Source organism: Heptranchias perlo, chromosome 5 (genome assembly GCF_035084215.1).
Source record: "Heptranchias perlo isolate sHepPer1 chromosome 5, sHepPer1.hap1, whole genome shotgun sequence".
In the NCBI taxonomy this organism is placed as follows: domain Eukaryota; kingdom Metazoa; phylum Chordata; class Chondrichthyes; order Hexanchiformes; family Hexanchidae; genus Heptranchias; species Heptranchias perlo.
The window spans coordinates 58,975,475-58,996,908 of record NC_090329.1 but is presented as its reverse complement, the minus strand read 5'-3'; the positions used below and the strand labels follow the sequence as shown (position 1 = coordinate 58,996,908).

General features: G+C 41.8%; 1 protein-coding gene across 1 annotated transcript in view; it reads right to left on the bottom strand.

Annotated features, from left to right (window-relative positions):
* ift172 (intraflagellar transport 172) overlaps positions 1–21,434 on the bottom strand; it is a 139,442-nt gene that overhangs the window by 12,431 nt on the left and 105,577 nt on the right. Inside the window, exons 38-43 of the mRNA XM_067984452.1 lie at positions 14,612–14,675; positions 12,885–12,971; positions 9,939–10,055; positions 8,838–8,948; positions 5,967–6,086; positions 5,002–5,097 (exon numbers count right to left, since the gene is read on the bottom strand). Of these exons, the coding sequence (XP_067840553.1) occupies positions 5,002–5,097; positions 5,967–6,086; positions 8,838–8,948; positions 9,939–10,055; positions 12,885–12,971; positions 14,612–14,675 (595 nt within the window). The remainder of the gene's footprint in view (positions 1–5,001; positions 5,098–5,966; positions 6,087–8,837; positions 8,949–9,938; positions 10,056–12,884; positions 12,972–14,611; positions 14,676–21,434) is intronic.

Genomic DNA, 21,434 nt, shown 5'->3' with positions numbered 1-21,434 from the left:
AACCACTGCAGGTAATTCTCAGGCTACGCCTGGATAGATAAGAATGGAACCAAGTGAGCACAGTCCCACCCAGCTGGACGACGGAGGAGGAGGGGCGCGTTGGAGCAGGATGGTGTGGTCAACCATGTCAAAGGCTGCAGACAGGTCGAAAAGGAGGAGGAGGGATAGTTTACCACGGTCACTATCACATAGGATATCATTTGTGACTTTAATAATGCTAAAGGGATCAAGGGATATGGGGAAAAAGCAGGAACAGGGTACTGAATTAGACAATCAGTCATGATCATTTTGAATGGCGGAGCAGGCCCGAAGGGCCGAATGGCCTACTCTTGCTCCTATTTTCTATGTTTCTATGTTTAATAAGGGCCATTTCAGGACTTGAGAGGAAAGGGAGGTTGGAGTTGTGGCGGTAGTTTGCAAAGACAGGGGTCAAGGATGGATTTTTTTTGAGGAGGGGGTTGATGATGGCAGATTTGAAGGGCAGGGGGACAGTACCCGAGGAGAGGGAACCGGTAACAATATCAGCTGACATGGGGGCCAGGAAGGGAAGATGAATGGTCAGCAGTTTGGCGGGAATAGGGTCAAAAGAGCAGGAGGTGGGTCTGATGGCCCAGATGAGCTCGGAGAGGGCACGAGGGGAGATAGGAGAGAAACTAGAGACAGATGTGAGTTCATGGCTAGGGCAGGGAGGAACCCTACAGGAAGTTTAGCTTGGTGGGCTATGGGAAGGGAGGGAAGCAGCACAGGAAGCTGAACGGATGGTCTCAACCTTAGTGACAAAGTAGTCCATGAGCTCCTCGCACTTGTTGTCAGAGGTGAGGGTGGAGGAGGCAGGGGGAGGGGTTTAAGAAGACGGTTTGTCGTGAAGAGAAGCCAGTGGTTATCTTTGCATTCCAGGATGATCCTGGAATAGTGAGCAGTTTTGGCAGAGGAAAGCAGGACCCGATATTGCTTTATGTGTCCCAGCCAGATCTGGCGATGAATGGCTAAACCAGTTATCTGCCATAAACGTTCAAGTCTGCGTCCCTTGGACTTATGGGAGCGGAGATGAGGACTGGACCAGGGGCAAAAATCAGGGTGAGAGAGGGTAATGGTTTTAATGGGGACAGAGGCGTCAAAGTTGGAGGTGAGGGTGTGATTGAGCAGATCAGTAGCTGCAGAAATGTCGTGGTGAATGGAGGGCCAAAGGCTAGACAGTTGGGAATTTGAAAGTACTGTTATAAGTGACTTGGGGGAGAGTTTTTTCCAGAAGCAAACACAGAAGGAAGTGGGGTTGGGAGGGATACAACGAAGTGATCCAAGGAAGTAGATACTTGCTCTTTGATTTACTGATAAAGTAAATATATTGAGATTTATATTGAGATGGTCGCATCTACTGACCAGGGAAGGGGTTTTTGGTGACTGAGGACCAAGAAGGAAATTAGTCCTAGTTTGATGAGTCTAATTATTTTCATTAAATCTTATTTTAGTTTTGTGGTTTCTTACAGTTTCTCCTTCCAGTTTACTGTAGAAATCTTTTCTCCCACCTCACATCTGGTTGAAAACAGAATAATTACTGGTTGTTGATTCTGAATTCTGAAGCTGTTAAAGGTAGCTGTATCAAAAACAATATTACAGATGTAACAGTTCTGAACCCCAGTGGATTTTTAAATGTAAACAAGTTATGCATAATCAACCAAATGATAGTGCTCATACTAATCATTATGGTCTCAGACTAAGGTTCTTCCACATTGAAGGAAAAGTTAAAAGTAAACTTCATAGGAAAAAAGAATTTGCATTTATGTAGCGCCTTATTGGGCCGAAATTTGCTGAAAAAAATAATGGCATGTGAACGACACATGCCGTTATTAATGTGCAAATCGTCCAGCAACTTGTGGCAAGGAAGAGCTACCCCGTGAATTGTGAATTGCCACAAGCTGCTGGACGATTTGCGTCGCTCCGCCGTTGCGCCTTTAACCTCCCTGAGTTTCATGAAGTAGCTGCATTAATTGCCCATTGAACTCGCCACAGAATGATAAGTCTAGTAATTAAGTGTAAATACCCTTTGAACAATGTGATAATTGTTAATGACTGCCAATCAACCTCTCTAGTCCAGAAAGTGAACAATTAAAAATGTTGAGTCTCATTCCTTCAGATAGTGAATTGTTGATGGAGATTTTAAAAATGTCAAATTTTAAAATTGAAATTTTTTTTCTTACTTTTCCTTTGTCTCTTTTTTTCTCTCTCTTAATCCAATCTTTCTTTCCTGCTCTTTATTTCTCTTTCTGTACCTGATTTGACATTGAATTCACCCACTCTAATTCACCCTCCTTCTCAGTCCTTCCTATGGTTATTTCTCAATCCTTAAAACTTATTGGTTAAGTAGATACACTGTTTGTCCCACCGTTCACTAAGGTCCCAGATGCCCAGTGCTCTCATCACGCTGTTATCAGCTCGCACTTCCAGGGCAAAAATTTTTTGAGCTGAAGATGTGCTGAAAAAAGTCTAACTGGGCATGCCATAAGATGCCCCTTGCCAGCAAATTCTGGCCAATTATGTTCTCAGCAGGTCCCAAAGTGTTTTACAGCCAACAAGATTAGTTTTGAGATACAGTCACTGTTATATACAATAGGTATAAATGTTGAGCCAAATTTTCCAAAAACTAGCCTGAATGTTAACATTAATGTTAACAACTTAAAAAATAAAGTTTATTAAGTAAATCTTCATACTTAATAGTGACATATCGGGCTCGATTTTCGGATGTTCGAGACGGCGGGTTCGTGGCGGGGGGCTCTGAAAATCGGGGATTCCCGGGGCGGGTCCGGAGCCCGGCTCCAACCCGCCCACTTCCGGGTTCCCCAGTGACACGCTTAGATGCGCGTGCAGCCCCCGCGTGCGGGACTCCCGCCGGCAATTAAAGTCGGCGGAATCCCACTTAAGCCAATTAATTAGATAGTTCAGGTCGTTTGCAGACCTGATTTGTAGGATATTTTAGGAAGGGTGGGATTTTCAACTCAACTAAGTTGAAATGGACGTGTTGCAGCCAGCAGCCTGTGACAGCTGCAAAGTTCCATTTGGCAGGGGTGGGGGGGGGGGGGGTGGTGGGGAGACCCTCACTCGTTGCAGGAGGCCACTCTGTCACTTTGGACAAAGTTTGGCCTCCACCACCCTCCTCCTAACAATAAAATTCACCAACTTGCAACCTCAACCCCAGTGTGCAAACACATTTACCTACGTTGCGGACCCCCTCAAACTTACATCTTCCGGATGGGGGCCGCCATAGCTGCAGTCATGACCGCCTCGGAGGACGAACAGCATCACCAGCCTCTCTGGCCACGCCGTCCACCTCTGACACGTGGAGCTCCACAACACAGTGCTGTGACACATCCACCTGGACAGCAGGAGGGTGGGCAACCACAGAGAGAGATGTGTCGCAGAAGGCACTACCCTCGCCACAGGGTCTACAGGCCGAGGCTCAGCTTCCTGGACCTCTCTGAGCAGCAGTGCACATGGAGGCTCTGAGTCACTCGACATGTAGTCGTGGACATCTGCAGCCTTTTTCATGCCGAGCTGCTCCCGGCTGGCCTGGGCACCATCTTCTTACCTGTCGCTGTCAAAGTCACCACTGCCCTCAACAACTTCTCCTCCGCATCCTTCCAGGGTGCCACCGGGGACATTGCCGACATCTCTCAGTCGTCTGCACAAAAGAGCCCTGCAAGTACACCTACACCCACTCTGCAGTGACACAATGGGTCGCACAGGTGTGGGTCTTCATGGTGATCCTCGGGAAAGGGCATTATTGCACAAACCAGACAAGATTTGCAAAGACGTGGCAGTAGTGGTGACAATATATGTAATGTGAGTTGATCAGAAATCAAATATAAGTAAAAACCATGACAAACCCTCAAACACCCTTGTGCATCCCCTTCATGCTCACGACACGTTTGCCTTATGCTTCCTACTGCACATATGTGATGCATGCCCTGTGGCTGCAGCACAGGTAGTGGCAGGTTGGGTGAGGCTGACCGTGAAAGAGGGTCAGCCTCACCCAACTGAGGCTGAGTATGAGACAGAGCCATGAGATTGTATGAGGATTGGGCTGAGTGGTAGTGGCGGGATGAGTACTGGCGAGGTTAGTAAGTGCAGGTCAGATGAGGATGAGCTTTGAGTGGGTGTGAGGAGCGATGTGATAGAGTAGTGTTGGCAGTGCAGAAGGAGATGTGGGGTGGGGGTGGTGATGTGGCAGACGGAGTGTAGGAAGTGAGTAAGTGTACTCACTTCGGCTGACCTACTGAGGTCATTAAAGCGCCTCCTGCACTGTATGCAGGTGCGTGATATGTTGGTGGTGCTGGTGACCTCCTCTGCCACCTCGAGCCAGGCCTTCGTGGTGGCAGAGGCAGGCCACTTCCTCCCGTCCGCCGGGGAGAAGATCTCTGTCCTCTTCCTCCTCACCCCATCCAGAAGGACCTGGAGTGAGGCATCATTAAACCGGGGAGCAGCCTTCCCCCTGGGCTGCTCCATGCTGTAATTTTGGCTCCTTTCTGCAGCATCAGTCAGCAGAGGACTGCCCCTTTAAATAGGGCTCCTCCAGCTGACAGCCTATGACGTGGTTGTGCAATCCGCCCGCTGTACAGCTTTGCAGCGCGAAACCTGGAAGCCAAGGTAAGTGGCTTCAATTAGGCTGCGATCGCGTGCGGAGCATCCCGATTTCACTGGGCGCGTTACTCACGCGCCCAGTCGACCCCCCGCTGCCAACCCGCCTCCCTCCTAAAATCGAGCCCATCATTACTTTCCGTTGTTGGAAAATTATTGAATTTCAAGAAGAAACTCGGAGGCTGTTCTTGCTCCAAGATTATAAGTTATTCTACAGAATCTTTCATGAGGAAATTTTAAGTATCTAGTACTTTTTAGTTTTATTTTTAAAACTCATTAGCAGCACCGTTGCTACCGATTTGTAGTAACTTTACAGTACAGTGGTATCTCCATTAAAAATAAAATTACAGGTGAAGACAGAATGTATACCTTTGCTGCTACGCCAGCTTCATAAAACGCTTTGTCAGCAGGGATGGTATCAGTGTGTCGCAGCAAAGAGATGGATAATTTTGCTGCAACCGTGTCCTGAAATCAAGAATAGTTTGAAATGTTTAAACATGTAATAGATTAATAGATTTTAAAAAGTCCAATTACTCTAAACAAGTCACTTGCCCAACACCAGTGATCAGACTTTGCCTGTAATCAAACCAAATTTTCATTTGTATTTCATTGTTGAAAACTATGTAATTTTCCGTTTCTCTTCATCAGAATACATCAAGAGCATAGAAACAATTAAATCACCATTACGAAAAGCAAAAATTATACCAGACTGATAATTGGATTCTTTGTTAATTCATAAATGGCACTTCTATGATAAATAATGCATTGACAATTGCTAACTTGGTTACACAGTCATGGAGCTCCTGTCCACCTAGGTAGAAGTGATGTGGAGATGCCGGTGATGGACTGGGGTTGACAATTGTAAACAATTTTACAACACCAAGTTATAGTCCAGCAATTTTATTTTAAATTCACAAGCTTTCGGAGGCTACCTCCTTCCTCAGGTGAACGATGTGGAAAATTTTCCACATCGTTCACCTGAGGAAGGAGGTAGCCTCCGAAAGCTTGTGAATTTAAAATAAAATTGCTGGACTATAACTTGGTGTTGTAAAATTGTTTACAATTACCTAGGTAGAAGAAGTGACCTTTTATACTGAAAAATTGCAGTGTTACAAGCCAAATTGCTTAACAACAAAGTAGCATATACACAGCACAGTGGAATACAGGATAGCACTGCCCAATAATCCAGCAAAATGTTATCATCTTTATCTAATGAAAAATCACCCTTTAATCTATGTAACAAAAAGGCCAGTCCATCTGTGCCAGGATCTAGTGATACATAAAATTTTGACAGACAGTCTATATTAAGGTAGTCATACAGTACATAAGCTTACCAGTTGGTTGACTCCCAATGACCCTGCACGAGTGGCATAATAGTGTGAAATCAGCAGCATCTGCTCAAACTCTTCATGAGCAGAAGAATTAGCCTCTGAAGATTTCACCAGGTTTTCACACTAGAACATTACAAAGAAAATCCCAAAAATTAAACACTGTATTCATCTTCAATGCAAACCAAGACAGAACAGACTGCTGAATTGCAGATTACACATTAGAAATGTTATCTACGATGCTAATGATTCAGCCACACACCTTAAATAAGCTGTATTTTAGATTGAATAAAATGACATCTGGGGGTGGTGCACTAATGCTCAGAGCCATGGAGTAGGTATGGATATAGATTCAAGTCCTGCTCAATTTCTGATCTGAATCACAATGAGCTGGGAGACTCCAAGTGCAAGTTCTGGTGTGTCTCAGAAGGAAACAGGTGGAAATTGGAGGACAGAATCCCAAAAGATAGTGTTTAGTGCATCCTGGCAGCCAGCTACAAAATTCACTGCCAGCGGCCTAGGAGCAGGTCCTGCATCTCTCCCTTGATTGCAGGTGCTAAGCCAGACAGAGGAAGCAAATACAAAAAACTAAAAATAAGTTGTCCAAATATCCATTTTAAAAACAGTTTTAAAAAATCAGAACTGTGATTTAGAGCAACAGAATGTTAAACTAGTGTTCAGCTGGAATCTGATAATTTCGAATAAGTCCCTTTGTACAGCTAAATAAGTTAGACTCAAAGAAAAACATTAGAACATCTCTATTTTATAGCGATGTAAGTACTGTGATGCCATTTAGATTAAAAAACAAAATCTACAGAGTGTTTCCACAATCCCATCACTACCCCTTCACTTACCCCACCCATAACCCTCCAATCACTACTCCCACTCGCTCACTCAAGAGTGAGTGGCAAGTTGCCAGAGGCCCCCTGATCCAAAACCAACCTCCTTTCCTATGTTTCCCTTTGTTTGCTTTCAAAATTCCACTTGTTTTTTTAAAATCAAGTTCGGATGAAGAAAGAAACTGTGTGTTTCTCACTATTTGTGTCTTTCTTTGTCTTCCTTGCTGACTCATAGATGTTAGAAATTAGAACCTGTGTCTCACAGGTGTAACCCACTAGCATTGACTTTTTCCATCTGTCAACAAAACACAAGTAAGGTAATCAGTTTGCTTCAAATTTCAACTTTTTTTTGAAAATTGAAGTAACATTACATGAAGACTCATTCTTTCTTCCCCTCATTGCCCCTGTCTCTGACTCCAATCTCTCTTTCTCACCCCCCCTCATTCTAACCCTAGTCTCTCTCTCTCTCTTTTTCACTTTCTAACATTAGTGTGCGTAATTAGAATGCTGTCATTTTTTCTCAACTAAATTTCACCTCAGTAAAGCTTTTGAAATTTGTCCTCTAGCTTTTTTCCAAGTAATTTTGAAAAAGTTGCTAGAAGCTGAAGAAAAAAATATTCCTCAGAATAGCTGACTGAATGGTATGAGAAATTAGATATACTGCACATGCTCAGGCTGCACAATCCAAATTCAGCTCACAGTTCTGGGCAAGTCTCAACTCCAAGCCCAGGTTTTTGGGAGAGGCTGAGATCTAATAAAATATTGATGGAGGCGTTAAATGACATAAAAGACAATCCAATGGATAAATTTAATCATGTTGAGAAATATGTAATTTCTGAATCCTTTTATTATATTTGAACTTATATTTTGGATGTTACAAAATTTTAGTTACTGATGACAAAAATGGCAGATAAAAAAAAATTCAGAAAGCAATTTTGAGAGAACTGAGAGAACCCAGTGGTCAGATTACACAACCTGGGGTCAGACCTCACAGAGTGGCAGGTTTACATAGGTAAAACTCATAAACGTGGACATAAAAATTTACAATGGGAAAAAGGTGACACAAGGAGTGTAATGAAAACATGAAAATAGGACATCAGTTAGCTCAGACAGGAATATCAGGCAGACACAAATACTCTTCATTATTTTGCTGCTAAACCAACTTATTCCTCGTTCCAGTGGATAATATGGAGGTGTTGAAACTATCCTTAGGCACACATGTCTTGCCTATAAAGGTTGAACCTCTACAATGTCAAGAGAAAATTCTCAATCACTTTGCAAGACTGTTGTTAGTGGCAACATGCAAACATTCCATTGTAAAACAGCCAGAAAAAATAAATCCTCAAAATAATTGCTATAAGTGCAGTATAATAATTATTCAAAACATTTGTAATTTCTTAAGATCAGTGTTGTGTTTAAAGAATAAACTGTATCTGTGTGTATTGGTCACAAAAGCAAAACATGATTTGCATCAAAAGGTGAGAATTTTTAATGTTCAGCATTAGTGCAATATGTGAGGAGGCTACCACCTTGGCTCAAGCGAAGGACAAGTCAGCAGAATCACAATGCAGATATACATTTTGTGCAGAAACCACTGTATTTTTCTCCATTTGGTGAGTTCAAAACAGGTCCACATATAATGATTGGAAAAGATGAAACCCATTTCTTCTGAAATGGCCCTGGAATATCCTATTCTCACTTCTCAGAGCAGCATCCTTACTATACCAATGTAACAGGATTGTCTGCCCAAGCAAGAATGCAGTATTGTTTTTGTGCCAAATCTTAGTGCAGTCTTTTGCTTTGGATTCATGTTCACAGAGAACTGATTTGAGATTGCCTAAATTCATTTCACCCAAAACCTTTCCAAAGAATTCATAGACCAAAAATCTTAATTCCATCTATCTGGATTTCTACCTAGGTTCTGGAAGATAAAGAACAATGATGCAACACACTTTGACATCCAGATCTTGGTCATAAATCTCAATTTGTTTCAATGTTTTTTTTCTTGTATTCATAATTGAGTTTATGCTACACTAACCAGATTGAAGAGCACGTCGCGAAGATCAGCCCATGTCCTGTATGCATCTGCAGTATTTATATCTGGCATGTTTATAACATCCATGAAAATCCGTTTGTATATGTTAAAATTCTGCACACAAAAGGAAAAAGATAAAGCGAATCACAAAATTAAACACACAAAGAAAGTTCATTTATCAAAGAATGTACAGGACCGGGAAAGGCTATTGTGACCCATCCGGTCATACAAGTAAGCATGGGCTATCAATGAGAAAATCTCATTGGCAAAATACTTGAGACGCCAGGCTCTTTAGGAAGAATTTTATCTCCTGGCAGACCCGCCAGCAGAACATGCAGGCCTGCTGTTCAGGAGGTTCTGTAAGAGGCCTGGTCCATTTTAACGGCCAGGCCTCACTAACGTAGATGTAACGAGTTGCCCGCCCAAAACGGGCACCAAAGGGCAACTTGCCAAATTCTGGCCGGCGAATATCAGGCTGTCGGAGGCCGTCCGGCTGGGGCTGAGGTAAGTTGTCTTGGGGGAGGGAGAATTTTGGAGGGTTATGCGAACACAGATCGGGGGGCGTACTTCTGCTCCTCTTGAGCCCATAAAAATAATTGTTACACTTACAAGAAGGCCTCTACTTCTTGCTTGCTGGGTTTTACTGATTGTAGCATCCCATGATGGACGTCCCACCCAGTAAGCCGTTAAATAGCTTTCAGGTCCTAAGTCCATCATAGGACCCCAATTTACATTTATTCATGGCCCGAGTCAGGCGTTAAAATGGCTGCGGGGCGGTAAAAAAGTAGGAAGTGCACCGCTTGCATCTTAACTCCTGTTTTCCACCCAGTTTCTGCCGGGTATAGGGAGTTAAAATTCCCTGTTTGCTTTCTGTACTATGTGCTTGTACCACAAAGCTAAATTCAGTTTTTCCATTACTTAAGCTAACAGCTATCTATCATTGCTGAATGCTCCCATTTAGAGGAATTTTTGCCATACCATTTCACTTCACATAGCAAAGTTTTTTTAAAACAATAATTGGGAATTGTCCAATAACTAGCACCTCACCAAAACACATTTGAGGAAATTTACCATGATGAAATTAATCTCAATGATTTCACTTACTTGTGGATTAGCAGGAGCACCATGTTGAACATACAGATTTAAGGCCTTTTCTGAATGACCTTCTTTGATAAGATGTGTAACATATAGAGCCACATACTTGTGGAGAATTTTGTAGTTCTAAAACAGACAGTACAGTTAGTGTATCTTGTAGAGTACAGACATCATTGTTGAAAACTCAGTATACAAAAACTAAAAGTATTTTACTTGCAGATAGAAAGATTTGTTTCCAGCACTTCTTAGTCTTTGGCTCCTAATCTTACATAGAATTTACAGCTCAGAAACAGGCCTATGCTCCACATGAGCCTCCTCCCATTTCTATTTACTTCATCTCACCCTATCAACATATCCTTCTATTCCTTTCTCCCTCATCTACTTATCTGGCTTTCCCTTAAATGCATCTATGCTATTTGCCTCAACCAAGCCATGTGGAAGCATTTTGTAAAGGGAGGACCAAATTTGACTCTTTACCAAGCATAAACCAGGATGAAAAAAGTACAGGAAAGATTATGTGCCACAAAGCACTTCCTCAAATTCACATAGTAAATATCACAGCAACTGAAAACAGGACACTTTTGTTTGGTTTCCTCCAGTGTCTCCTTCTCTGATGTTGTATGCTCCATCAATGTCAGCAGCTTTCCTGTATCTTGTTCAAACAGCCACTGTTCATCTGTGAGCCTGGACAATCTCTAAAATAGGTCTCTTACTCTGCCATCTGCAGAGTAGGATCTGTAAAATCACCAGGCAGGATAACTCTGACTGCTTGCATTTGTTTTGAGCTAGCCCATACTCCATACCCAGGTGACCCCTGAATACCAACATGTGGTATCTACCAGTTCATGGATATCTTTCATGATTAGTGGGTACAACATGGAGCCTTTTGTTTGTTTTCCCCAACCCTTACAGTTTTAATTTAATATTTTTTGTAACTACTTTAAAAATCACTTTGGGTGGAGCATGCCTCCCTGAATTTTTAGTGGTGCCCTTTCTTTAAAGAATACATCATATATCCCCATGGGCTAGGCTGTGCCCAATTCCATAATTGCACTGACCTACTACAAAATAAGACCCCTTTATTGTGTTGCTGTTTCCTGCTATTGCTTAGCCCACCTACTTAGTCAGTCCAGATCTCTGAACACTGTTTACTTCCCTTATACTAGAAACCTAGTCACATAGCTTGAGGCCATCAGCAAATTTTAAATTATTTTATAATATTACAGGAAGTACTCTCCTCCATATCACTTCAAATAGTGTCAACAGCAGGGGCTCCAGAAAGGACCATTTATCAACTCCTTGGAGAAGTTAAATATTGCTACCATTATAATAAAGATTATACCATAATAAAAATTATAATGTTGCTGGCTTGATTCAGGAAGTCCTCAAAGAAAGAACTAGCCCTATATTACAAGGCTTTAAGTAACAGAATGACATTATTATAGAGCCACAATGACTTGAGTAACTCTCTATCAGTCTGCAAATCACAAATTTTACATAAGAACATAAGAATATAAGAAATAGGAGCAGGAGTAGGCCAATCGGCCCTTCGAGCCTGCTCCGCCATTTAATAAGATCATGGCTGATCTGATCCTAACCTCTGTTAGCGTGGATTTTGGACTGTTGAATTAAAGGCAACGATGAAGTGACTAATGGGTACACGACAGTGGTATTTACCCTAAAACCACACTGAAATGCGCTTTGTGTTTGCGGAATGTCCAGTCTTCTCCCAAAGCTTTGTCCAATAAACTGCATGTTGAATCTTTAAGTCTGATTCCGAGTGGTGATTTTTCCCACAACACCTCAAATCTAAATTCATGTCCAATTTCCTGCCTGCTCCCCGTAACCTCTAATTCCCTTCACTTCTAGGAAACTGTCTATTTCTGCTTTGAATTTATTCAATGATGTAGCTTCCACAGCTTCCTGGGGCAGCAAATTCCACAGACCTACCACCCTCTGAGTGAAGAAGTTTCTCCTCATCTCAGTTTTGAAGGAGCAGCCCCTTATTCTAAGATTATGCCCCCTAGTTCTAGTTTCACCCAACCTTGGGAACATCCTCACCGCATCCACCCGATCAAGCCCCTTCACAATCTTATATGTTTCAACATTTGATGCAATATAAATTGGAATTTATTTTATTGTGAGGCTACTCAGAGGGCACCTTGTTTACAACTTTAAAATGCTCTTCAAACCATAAATTAATGACTATGTGACAAATTTTCCACAAGAATCCACTGTATTTTACACATAACAACCAATTTGGGTGAAGTATCAGTCAACACTAATAAAACACACTAATAAGATATTTTCCAGTTTCTTCAGATTGAAACTCATTTACATAGAGGGAATTTAACATTGTATCCAAGATAAAGCAGCCCGCTTGATTGGCACCCCATCCACCACCCTAAACATTCACTCCCTTCACCACCGGCGCACAGTGGCTGCAGTGTGTACCATCCACAGGATGCACTGCAGCAACTCGCCAAGGCTTCTTCGACAGCACCTCCCAAACCCGCGACCTCTACCACCTAGAAGGACAAGAGCAGCAGGCACATGGGAACAACACCACCTGCACGTTCCTCTCCAAGTCACACACCATCCTGACTTGGAAATATATCGCCGTTCCTTCATTGTCGCTGGGTCAAAATCCTGGAACTCCCTTCCTAACAGCACAGTGGGAGAACCTTCACCACACGGACTGCAGCGGTTCAAGAAGGCGGCTCACCACCACTTTCTCAAGGGCAATTAGGGATGGGCAATAAATGCCGGCCTCGCCAGTGACGCCCACACCCCATGAACGAATAATAAAAAAATAAACAAAGCAGCACTTTTATTTCGTGAAAATAAATTTTGAAATATTTAAGAAATACATGAAGGTGCAGATGTAACATTAGTGGGTGTGAAATTTTGGTCAATAATATAGGAAATACTCGGAAACAAAAATGTCTGCTTTACCTGCTTATTAGCAGTTTCGATGCATTTTTCCCATTGTCCTCGTTCAACATACATGTCAAGTGCAGCTATCACATCCACTCCAACCAGCTGGAAAAAATTAAAACAATTTAAAATAATATATCAGAAAAATATGTATGAATTATATAGAGTGTCTAACACTTCCAGCTGGATGAAGCACATATCAAAAGAATAGACTCCACTTCTCTTCTGTCTAGTCCATGGTCCTAGTCAAAGGGAGTTTACAAAAAGCTAATTTCCCCCCGCCAATCCAACTTAAAGTGCTGATATTGAGCTAGATATTGCTGTGAAAATAACGGTGAGGCTAAAAGCGCTCACCGCTATTTATATGCAAATCGGTCAGCAACATCTGGGGAGCGCACATGCGCAGTTAAACGCGAAAATCTGGAAGTTGCTATCTGAGATGCGCTGCCCCTCCGTAAACTGCGCAAAAATTGCATCTTGTCATCTGGCTCTCTATTCAAATGTATTGAATGGCATGAAGTTCCTGTACTGACGTTGCAGATACGGACTAAACACACCACAAAAAGTTAGGGCTTGTCCATTCCAGTCTAAGTACTCTTTTAACAGCATGGTAAATCTTAATTACTGCCAAACAACCTCTCTGGCACTGAAAATTAACTTTTACAAGTGTGGAGTCTCATTCCTTCAGCTTTTAATTATTGTTGGAGATTTTCAAAAAATTAAGTAACTTTTTTTTAAAAACTTTTTCTCTCTCTCTCTATTTCGCTTTTTGTACCTGATTTGACACTGAATTCATTATTCTAAGTTACACTTCCTGGTTCAGACTCTGCGCTGCTCAGTAACAACTCTTCAATCTGATTGGACAAGGAGATACACAGTTGCTTGCTCTGTTCACACAGATCCAAGATGCCCTGTTGAGGGTGCCACACCATTTGGATGTCCTGTTGTGCAAAACCCCATAGAAAGTCTATGGGCAAGTGCAAGTCTAACGAATGGCTAATGTCATTTGTTCGCCGTTCACTGCCCAATATGCTCTATCCTCAATCTCTTTAAAACTAAACTGAAAGTATCTTTCAACAGCATATCTTTGACAATTTGAGTACCCTTTTACCTAAGATTCTGGCAAAGTATCTTGATGATTCGGTCCCTTAACATCCCCACCATGATCAAATGGAGCTACTGAAAGTTTGCTGTCTTCTGAATGCTTGATATGGTGTTGTAGCTGAAACTTGCCCACTGTTTCCATACACTTTGTCACAGCATTTGCACTGGTTACAGAACAACACAGGCAGAGGCGCTGGAGCGGATCTCGAGCCCATCCACATTGCCAGGAAATCGTACTCACGGTATGGGGGCTCGCCTAGTGGCAGTACATATTGGGAAATTGCAGGCATGCTCAGCATGATTTTTTGCCTATGAATTTCAATATCATCAGTGAGTTCTTGACATGCGCTCACAGGAGGTGAGGTTCCTTGCTGGGATCACAATTTAGTAAAATCGGCCACATAGAGTAAAGAGATTACAAAGCCAAAGGAATGAAAATTTTAAAAACTTACAAAATATATATATTTCCTCAAATCTCTTCAAGAACATTTCTTAAAACTTCTTTTTCATAAAAAGAATTCACACTCCAGTTTTAACCTCCAAAGCAAACATTGCTTAAGTAAATAGACTTAAAATAAATATATGCAGATTGTCTAATAATGTCACGTCAATTTACTATGCAAATCAAATGAAATTCTTACTGAATCTACTTTGCCTTGATTTTTCAAATATTCCTTATAGCTTTGATCAACGTAGTCTTCGTATCTGGATAAAATAATGGAGAGAAAGAAAGAATGAGGTATTTAAATAGCACCTTTCCTGTTCTCAGGGTGTCCCAAGGCTCTTCACAGCTAATGAAGTGTAGTCATTGTTATTTTGTACACAAACACAGCAGCCAATTTGCACACAGCACAGTCCCATCAATTGCAAATGAGAGAAGTGACTAGAAAATCAGTTTTGGTGGTATTAGTTGAGGGATGAATGTTGGCCAGGACACCGAGAAAGCTCCCATGGAATGTCTTACGTCCACCTGAACGGGAAGATGGGCTCTCTGTTTAACATCTCATCCGAAAAAGACGACACCTCTCACAATGCAGCGTCCCTCAGTACTGCACTGAAGTGTCCGTCTGGATTATGTGTTCAAGTCCTGGAGTGGAGCTTGAATGCATAACCTACTGGTAGGTAGGCAATAGTTGTACTACTATGCCAAAGTGAAATATTAGCAGTAAAAATTTGTAACTTTAAAAGTTATTTTAATTATGGCACTTGATACTGTTACAAAATTAAACTATTTTCAGGAATCAATCAAGTTTTTAAAAACTTTTATTGATTGATATTTCCTTACCTTATTTGGCTAGTACTAGCATTTAACAAAGTATCCACCAAACCTTTCATTTTCAGAAATTTATCATTTGAGTTGAATTTAGTGTTGCATTTCTATGCAGCAATACAGAAACATATTAAAGTTAGAGTTGTTGAATTAAAATGTTTAAATTTGAGGTATGTACAAAATGTATTTTTTTTAGTATTATACGCAATATGACGTACGAAAAGTAATACACTGGTAACAATAGCAATTGCAGAGCAAAGTACTCACTATTTAGTATGTTCTTGCCTAATTTGAAAACAAAACTTAAAATACAAGATGTCATTAAGAATTATAGGGCCAACAAAATAAACAATAGAAGTCATGGAAAACCAACTGACAGAAGTACAAGGCCATTGGAAGAAATGGAGAAAAATATGATTCAGAATAGTTAAGTGTGCTGTTTGTCGATCTGAATTATGATCAAACATGTTCATTAACAAATTCAAAAAGCTCAAAAAATTACATCCTTCCATGTGGGTATCACAGATCAACTATATGGAGTGTCTGGGTGTCTCCACATCAATACAAATAGTACAAACAGTTGTTCAAGAACAAGTGAAGGAGAAAAGCAAAGAGCAGCAGAAAGAAAGTGTACTTTAGACACTACAGATAAAGTGAAAACGAGAAGGTGTAAGGCGATTAACCCAGCATCAAAGCTGAAGGTCAGGCTAGAGTCTGTGGCCCAACCAAGAGTTCTATATACAAATGCACGGAATATAAGGAATAAATTAAATGAACTACAGGTTCAAATTCAAATTGGAGGGTATGACATGATAGCTATCACTGAGACATGGCTGCAGGATGGTCAGGATTGGGAACTAAATATACTGGGTTATAAGGTCTACAGGAGAGACAGGGAAAATGGGAGGGGGAGGAGTAGCCTTAAAGATTAGAGATGAAATCACTTCAATGATAAAGGAGGATATAACGAGAGGTAAGCAGCCAACAGAGACCTTATGGGTTGAATTGAGAAATAGGAAAGGATCTAAGACTATAGGGGGAATTGTGTATAGGACCCCTGGCAGCAGCTCTGAAGTGCTAGATTGTATAAATGCAGAGATTAGACAAGCGTGTAAGAAAGGCATAGTGGTCTTAATGGGGGACTTTAACCTTCACATAGATTGGGAAAAGCAGACGAGCAACTGTCAGAAAGGTAGTGAATTTCTTGAGTGTGTTCGGGATAGTTTTCTACAGCAGTATGTCCTAGAGGCAACAAGGGGGCAAGCCACATTAGATTTAGTAATGAGTAATGAACCAGATTTAGTTAACGGCTTAACTGTACGTGAACATCTATCCAATAGCGATCATAACATGATCGAGTTCAATGTAGTGTTTGAAAGGGAAAAAAGTGAGTTAGCTGCTAAGATTCTAGACTTGGGTAAGGCCGACTTCAAAGGGATAGGAACATAGGAACAGAGGAACAGGAGTAGGCCATTCAGCCCCTCGTGCCTGCTCCGCCATTTGATAAGATCATGGCTGATCTGTGATCTAACGCCATGACCCGCCTTTGGCCCATATCCCTTAATACCTTTGATTGCCAAAAAGCCATCAATCTCACATTTAAATTTAGCAATTGAGCTAGTATCAATTGCCGTTTGCGGAAGAGAGTTCCAAACTTCTACCACCCTTTGTGTGTAGAAATGTTTTCTAATCTCGCTCCTGAAAGGTCTGGCTCTAATTTTTAGACTGTGCCCCCTACTCCTAGAATCCCCAACCAGCAGAAATAGTTTCTCTCTATCCACCCTATCCGTTCCCCTTAATATCTTATAAACTTCGATCAGATCACCCCTTAACCTTCAAAACTCGAGAGAATACAACCCCAATTTGTGTAATCTCTCCTCGTAACTTAACCCTTGAAGTCCAGGTATCATTCTAGTAAACCTACGCTGCACTCCCTCCAAGGCCAATATGTCCTTCCGAAGGTGCGGTGCCCAGAACTGCTCACAGAACTCCAGGTGCGGTCTAACCAGGGTTTTGTATAGCTGCAGCATAACTTCTGCCCCCTTGTACTCTAGTCCTCCAGATATAAAGGCCAGCATTCCATTAGCCTTCTTGATTATTTTATGCACCTGTTCATGACACTTCAATGATCTATGTACCTGAAACCCTAAGTCCCTTTGGACATCCACAGTTTTTAACTTTTTACCATTTAGAAAGTACCCTGTTCTATCCTTTTTTGATCCAAAGTGGATGACCTCACATTTGTCTACATTGAATTCCATTTGCCACAATTTTGCCCATTCACCTAATCTATCAATATGGGAACATAGGAACAGGAGTAGGCCATTCAGCCCCTCGTGCCTGCTCCGCCATTTGATAAGATCATGGCTGATCTGTGATCTAACTCCATATACCCGCCTTTGGCCCATATCCCTTAATACCTTTGGTTGGCAAAAAGCTATCTATATCAGATTTAAATTTAGCAATTGAGCTAGTATCAATTGCCGTTTGCGGAAGAGTGTTCCAAACTTCTACCACCCTTTGTGTGTAGAAATGTTTTCTAATCTCGCTCCTGAAAGGTCTGGCTCTAATTTTTAGACTGTGCCCACTACTCCTAAAATCCCCAACCAGCGGAAATAGTTTCTCTCTATCCACCCTATCTGTTCCCCTTAATATCTTATAAACTTCGATCAGATCACCCCTTAACCTTCGAAACTCGAGAGAATACAACCCCAATTTGTGTAATCTCTCCTCGTAACCTAACCCTTGAAGTCTGGATATCCCTTTGTAATTTTATGTTTTCATCTACACTGCTCACAATGCCACCAATCTTTGTGTCATCGGCAAACTTAGATATGAGACTTTGTATGCCTTCATCTAAGTCGTTAATTAATATTGTGAATAATTGAGGCCCCAAGACAGATCCCTGCGGGACTCCTCTTGTCACATCCTGCCAATGTGAATACTTACCCATTATCCCTACTTTCTGTCGCCTTTCGCTCAGCCAATTTCCTAACCAAGTCCGTACTTTTCCCTCGATTCCATGAGCTTCTAAATTAGCTAACAGTCTCTTATGTGGGACCTATCCTTAATTAGAGACTCCAGCAATTTCCCCACAACAGATGTTAGGCTAACTGGTCCATAATTCCCTGGTTTCCCTTTCTCTCCTTTCTTAAAAAGCGGAGTGACATTTTCCAATCCAGAGGGACAGTTCCTGAATCTAGAGAACTTTGAAAGATTATAGGGAGGGCATCTGCAATCTGCTCACCTACTTCCTTTAAAACCCTGGGATGGAAACCATCTGGTCCTGGGGATTTGTCACTCTTTAGTGCTATTATTTTCTTCATTACTGTTGCTTTACTTATCGAGTCCCTGTCCCCGATTCAATATTTCCGGCATGCTATTCTCTTTTTCTACTGTAAATACTGACGCAAAGTAATTATTCAACATGTCCGCCATTTCCCCATTGTCAATGACAATATCCCCACTTTCAGTTTTTAAGGGGCCAACACTGCTCCTGACCACCCTCTTTTTCCTCATATAACTATAAAAGTTCTTTGTATTGGTTTTGATATCCCTTGCAAGTTTCTTTTCATACTCTCTTTTTGTAGCTCTTACTATCTGTTTTGTGACCCTTTGTTGATCTTTGTATCTTTCCCATTCGCCAGGATCTGCACTATTTTTTGCCTTTTTGTATGCCCTTTCCTTATGTCTTATACTGTCCCTTACCCTCTTTAGTTGTCCATGGCTGTTTTTTTTGGCAAGTAGAGTTCTTGCCCCTCAGGGGTATAAACCAGTTCTGTATCTCATTAAAAGTTTCTTTAAACATTTCCTACTGATCATCAGTCGTTTTACCCATTAACAGATTTGCCCAGTTGACTGTGGACAGTCTCTGTCTCATCCCATTGAAGTCGGCCTTACCCAAGTCTAGAATCTTAGCAGCTGACTCACTTTTTTCCCTTTCAAACACTACATTGAACTCGATCAATTATGATCGCTATTGGATAGATGTTCACGCACAGTTAAGCTGTTAACTAAATCTGGTTCATTACTCATTACTAATCTAGTATGGCTTGCCCCCTTGTTGCCTCTGGGACATACTGCTGTCGAAAACTATCCCAGACACACTCAAGAAATTCACTACATTTCTGACAGTTTGCTAGTCTGCTTTCCCCAATCTATGTGAAGGTTAAAGTCCCCCATTAAGGCCTTTCTTACACGCTTGTCTAATCTCTGCATTTATACAATCTAGCACTTCAGAGCTGCTGCCAGAGGTCCTATACACAACTCCCACTATAGTCTTAGATCCTTTCCTATTTCTCAATTCAACCCATAAGGTCTTTGTTGGCTGCTTACCTCTTGTTATATCCTCCTTTATCATTGAATTGATTTCATTTCTAATCACTAAGGCTACTCCTCCCCCTCTTCCATTTTCCGTATCTCTCCTGTAGACCTTATAACCCGGTATATTTAGTTCCCAATCCTGACCATCCTGCAGCCATGTCTCAGTAACAGTTATCATGTCATACCCTCCAATTTGAATTTGAACCTGTAGTTCATTTAATTTATTCCTTATACTCCGTGCATTTGTATATAGAACTTTTAATTGGGCCACACACCCTAGTCTGACCTTCAGCTTTGATGCTGGGATAATCGCCTTACGCCTTCTAGTTTTCACTTTATCTGTAGTGTCGAAAGTACACTTTCTTTGCACTGCTCTACGCTTTTCCCTTTCACTTGTTCTTGAACAACTGTTTGTACTATTTGTATTATAAATTTCCCCTGGGTCTTCCCCTCTCTTGCTGCTTTCAACTTTACTCCCTTCTGACTCCCCGCTCAGGTTCCCATCCCCCTGCCACTCTAGTTTAAACCTTCCCCAACAGCACTGGCAAACACCCCCGCGAGGACATTGGTCCCGGTCCTGCTCGGGTGTAACCTTTCTCGCTTGTACAGGTCCCACCTTCCCCAGAACCGGTCCCAATGTCCCAGGAATCTAAATCCCTCCCTCCTACACCATCCCTGCAGCCACGCATTCATCCTGTCTATTCTCCTGTTCTTACACTCACTAGCACGTGGCACTGGTAGTAATCCTGAGATCACTGCCTTTGAGGTCCTGCTTTTTAATTTATCTCCTAACTCCTTGAATTCACCTTGCAGGACCTCATCCCTTTTTTTACCTATGTCGTTGGTACCGATATGGACCACGACTACTGGCTGTTCACCCTCCCCCTCCAGAATGCCCTGCAGCCGTTCCGTGACATCCTTGACCCTAGCACCAGGGAGGCAACATACCATTCTGGAGTCACGTTTGCGGCCGCAGAAACGCCTATCTGTTCCCCTTGCAATTGAATCTCCTATCATATTTGCCCTGCCACTCTTCTTCCTCCCCTCCTGTACAGCAGAGCCACCCGTGGTGCCACGAACTTGGCTCTTGCTGCTTTCCCCTGATAAGCCATCTCCCCCAGAGACTGTCCACAGTAAACTGGGCAAATCTGTTAATGGGTAAAACGACTGATGATCAGTGGGAAATGTTTAAAGAAACATTTAATGTGATACAGAATTGGTTTATACCCCTGAGGGGCAAGAACTCTACTTGCCAAAAAAAAAAACAGCCATGGACAACCAAAGAGGTAAGAGACAGTATAAGACATAAGGAAAGGGCATACAAAAAGGCAAAAAATGGCACAGATCCTGGCGAATGGGAAAGATACAAAGATCAACAAAGGGTCACAAAACAGATAGTAAGAGCTACAAAAAGAGAGTATGAAAAGAAACTTGCAAGGGATATCAAAACCAATACAAAGAACTTTTATAGTTATATTAGGAAAAAGAGGGTGGGGTCCAGAGCAGTGTTGGCCCCTTAAAAACTGAAAGTGGGGATATTTTCATTGACAATGGGGAAATGGCGGATATGTTGAACAATTACCTTGCATCAGTATTTACAGTAGATAAAGAGGATAGCATGCCGGAAATCCCAAGAAAACTAATATTGAATCGGGGACAGGGACTCGATAAAATTAATATAAGGAAAGCAACAGTAATGAAGAAAATAATAGCACTAAAGAGTGACAAATCCCCAGGACCAGATGGTTTCCATCCCAGGGTTTTAAAGGAAGTAGGTGAGCACATTGCAGATGCCCTCCCTATAATCTTTCAAAGTTCTCTAGATTCAGGAACTGTCCCTCTGGATTGGAAAATTGCACATGTCACTCCGC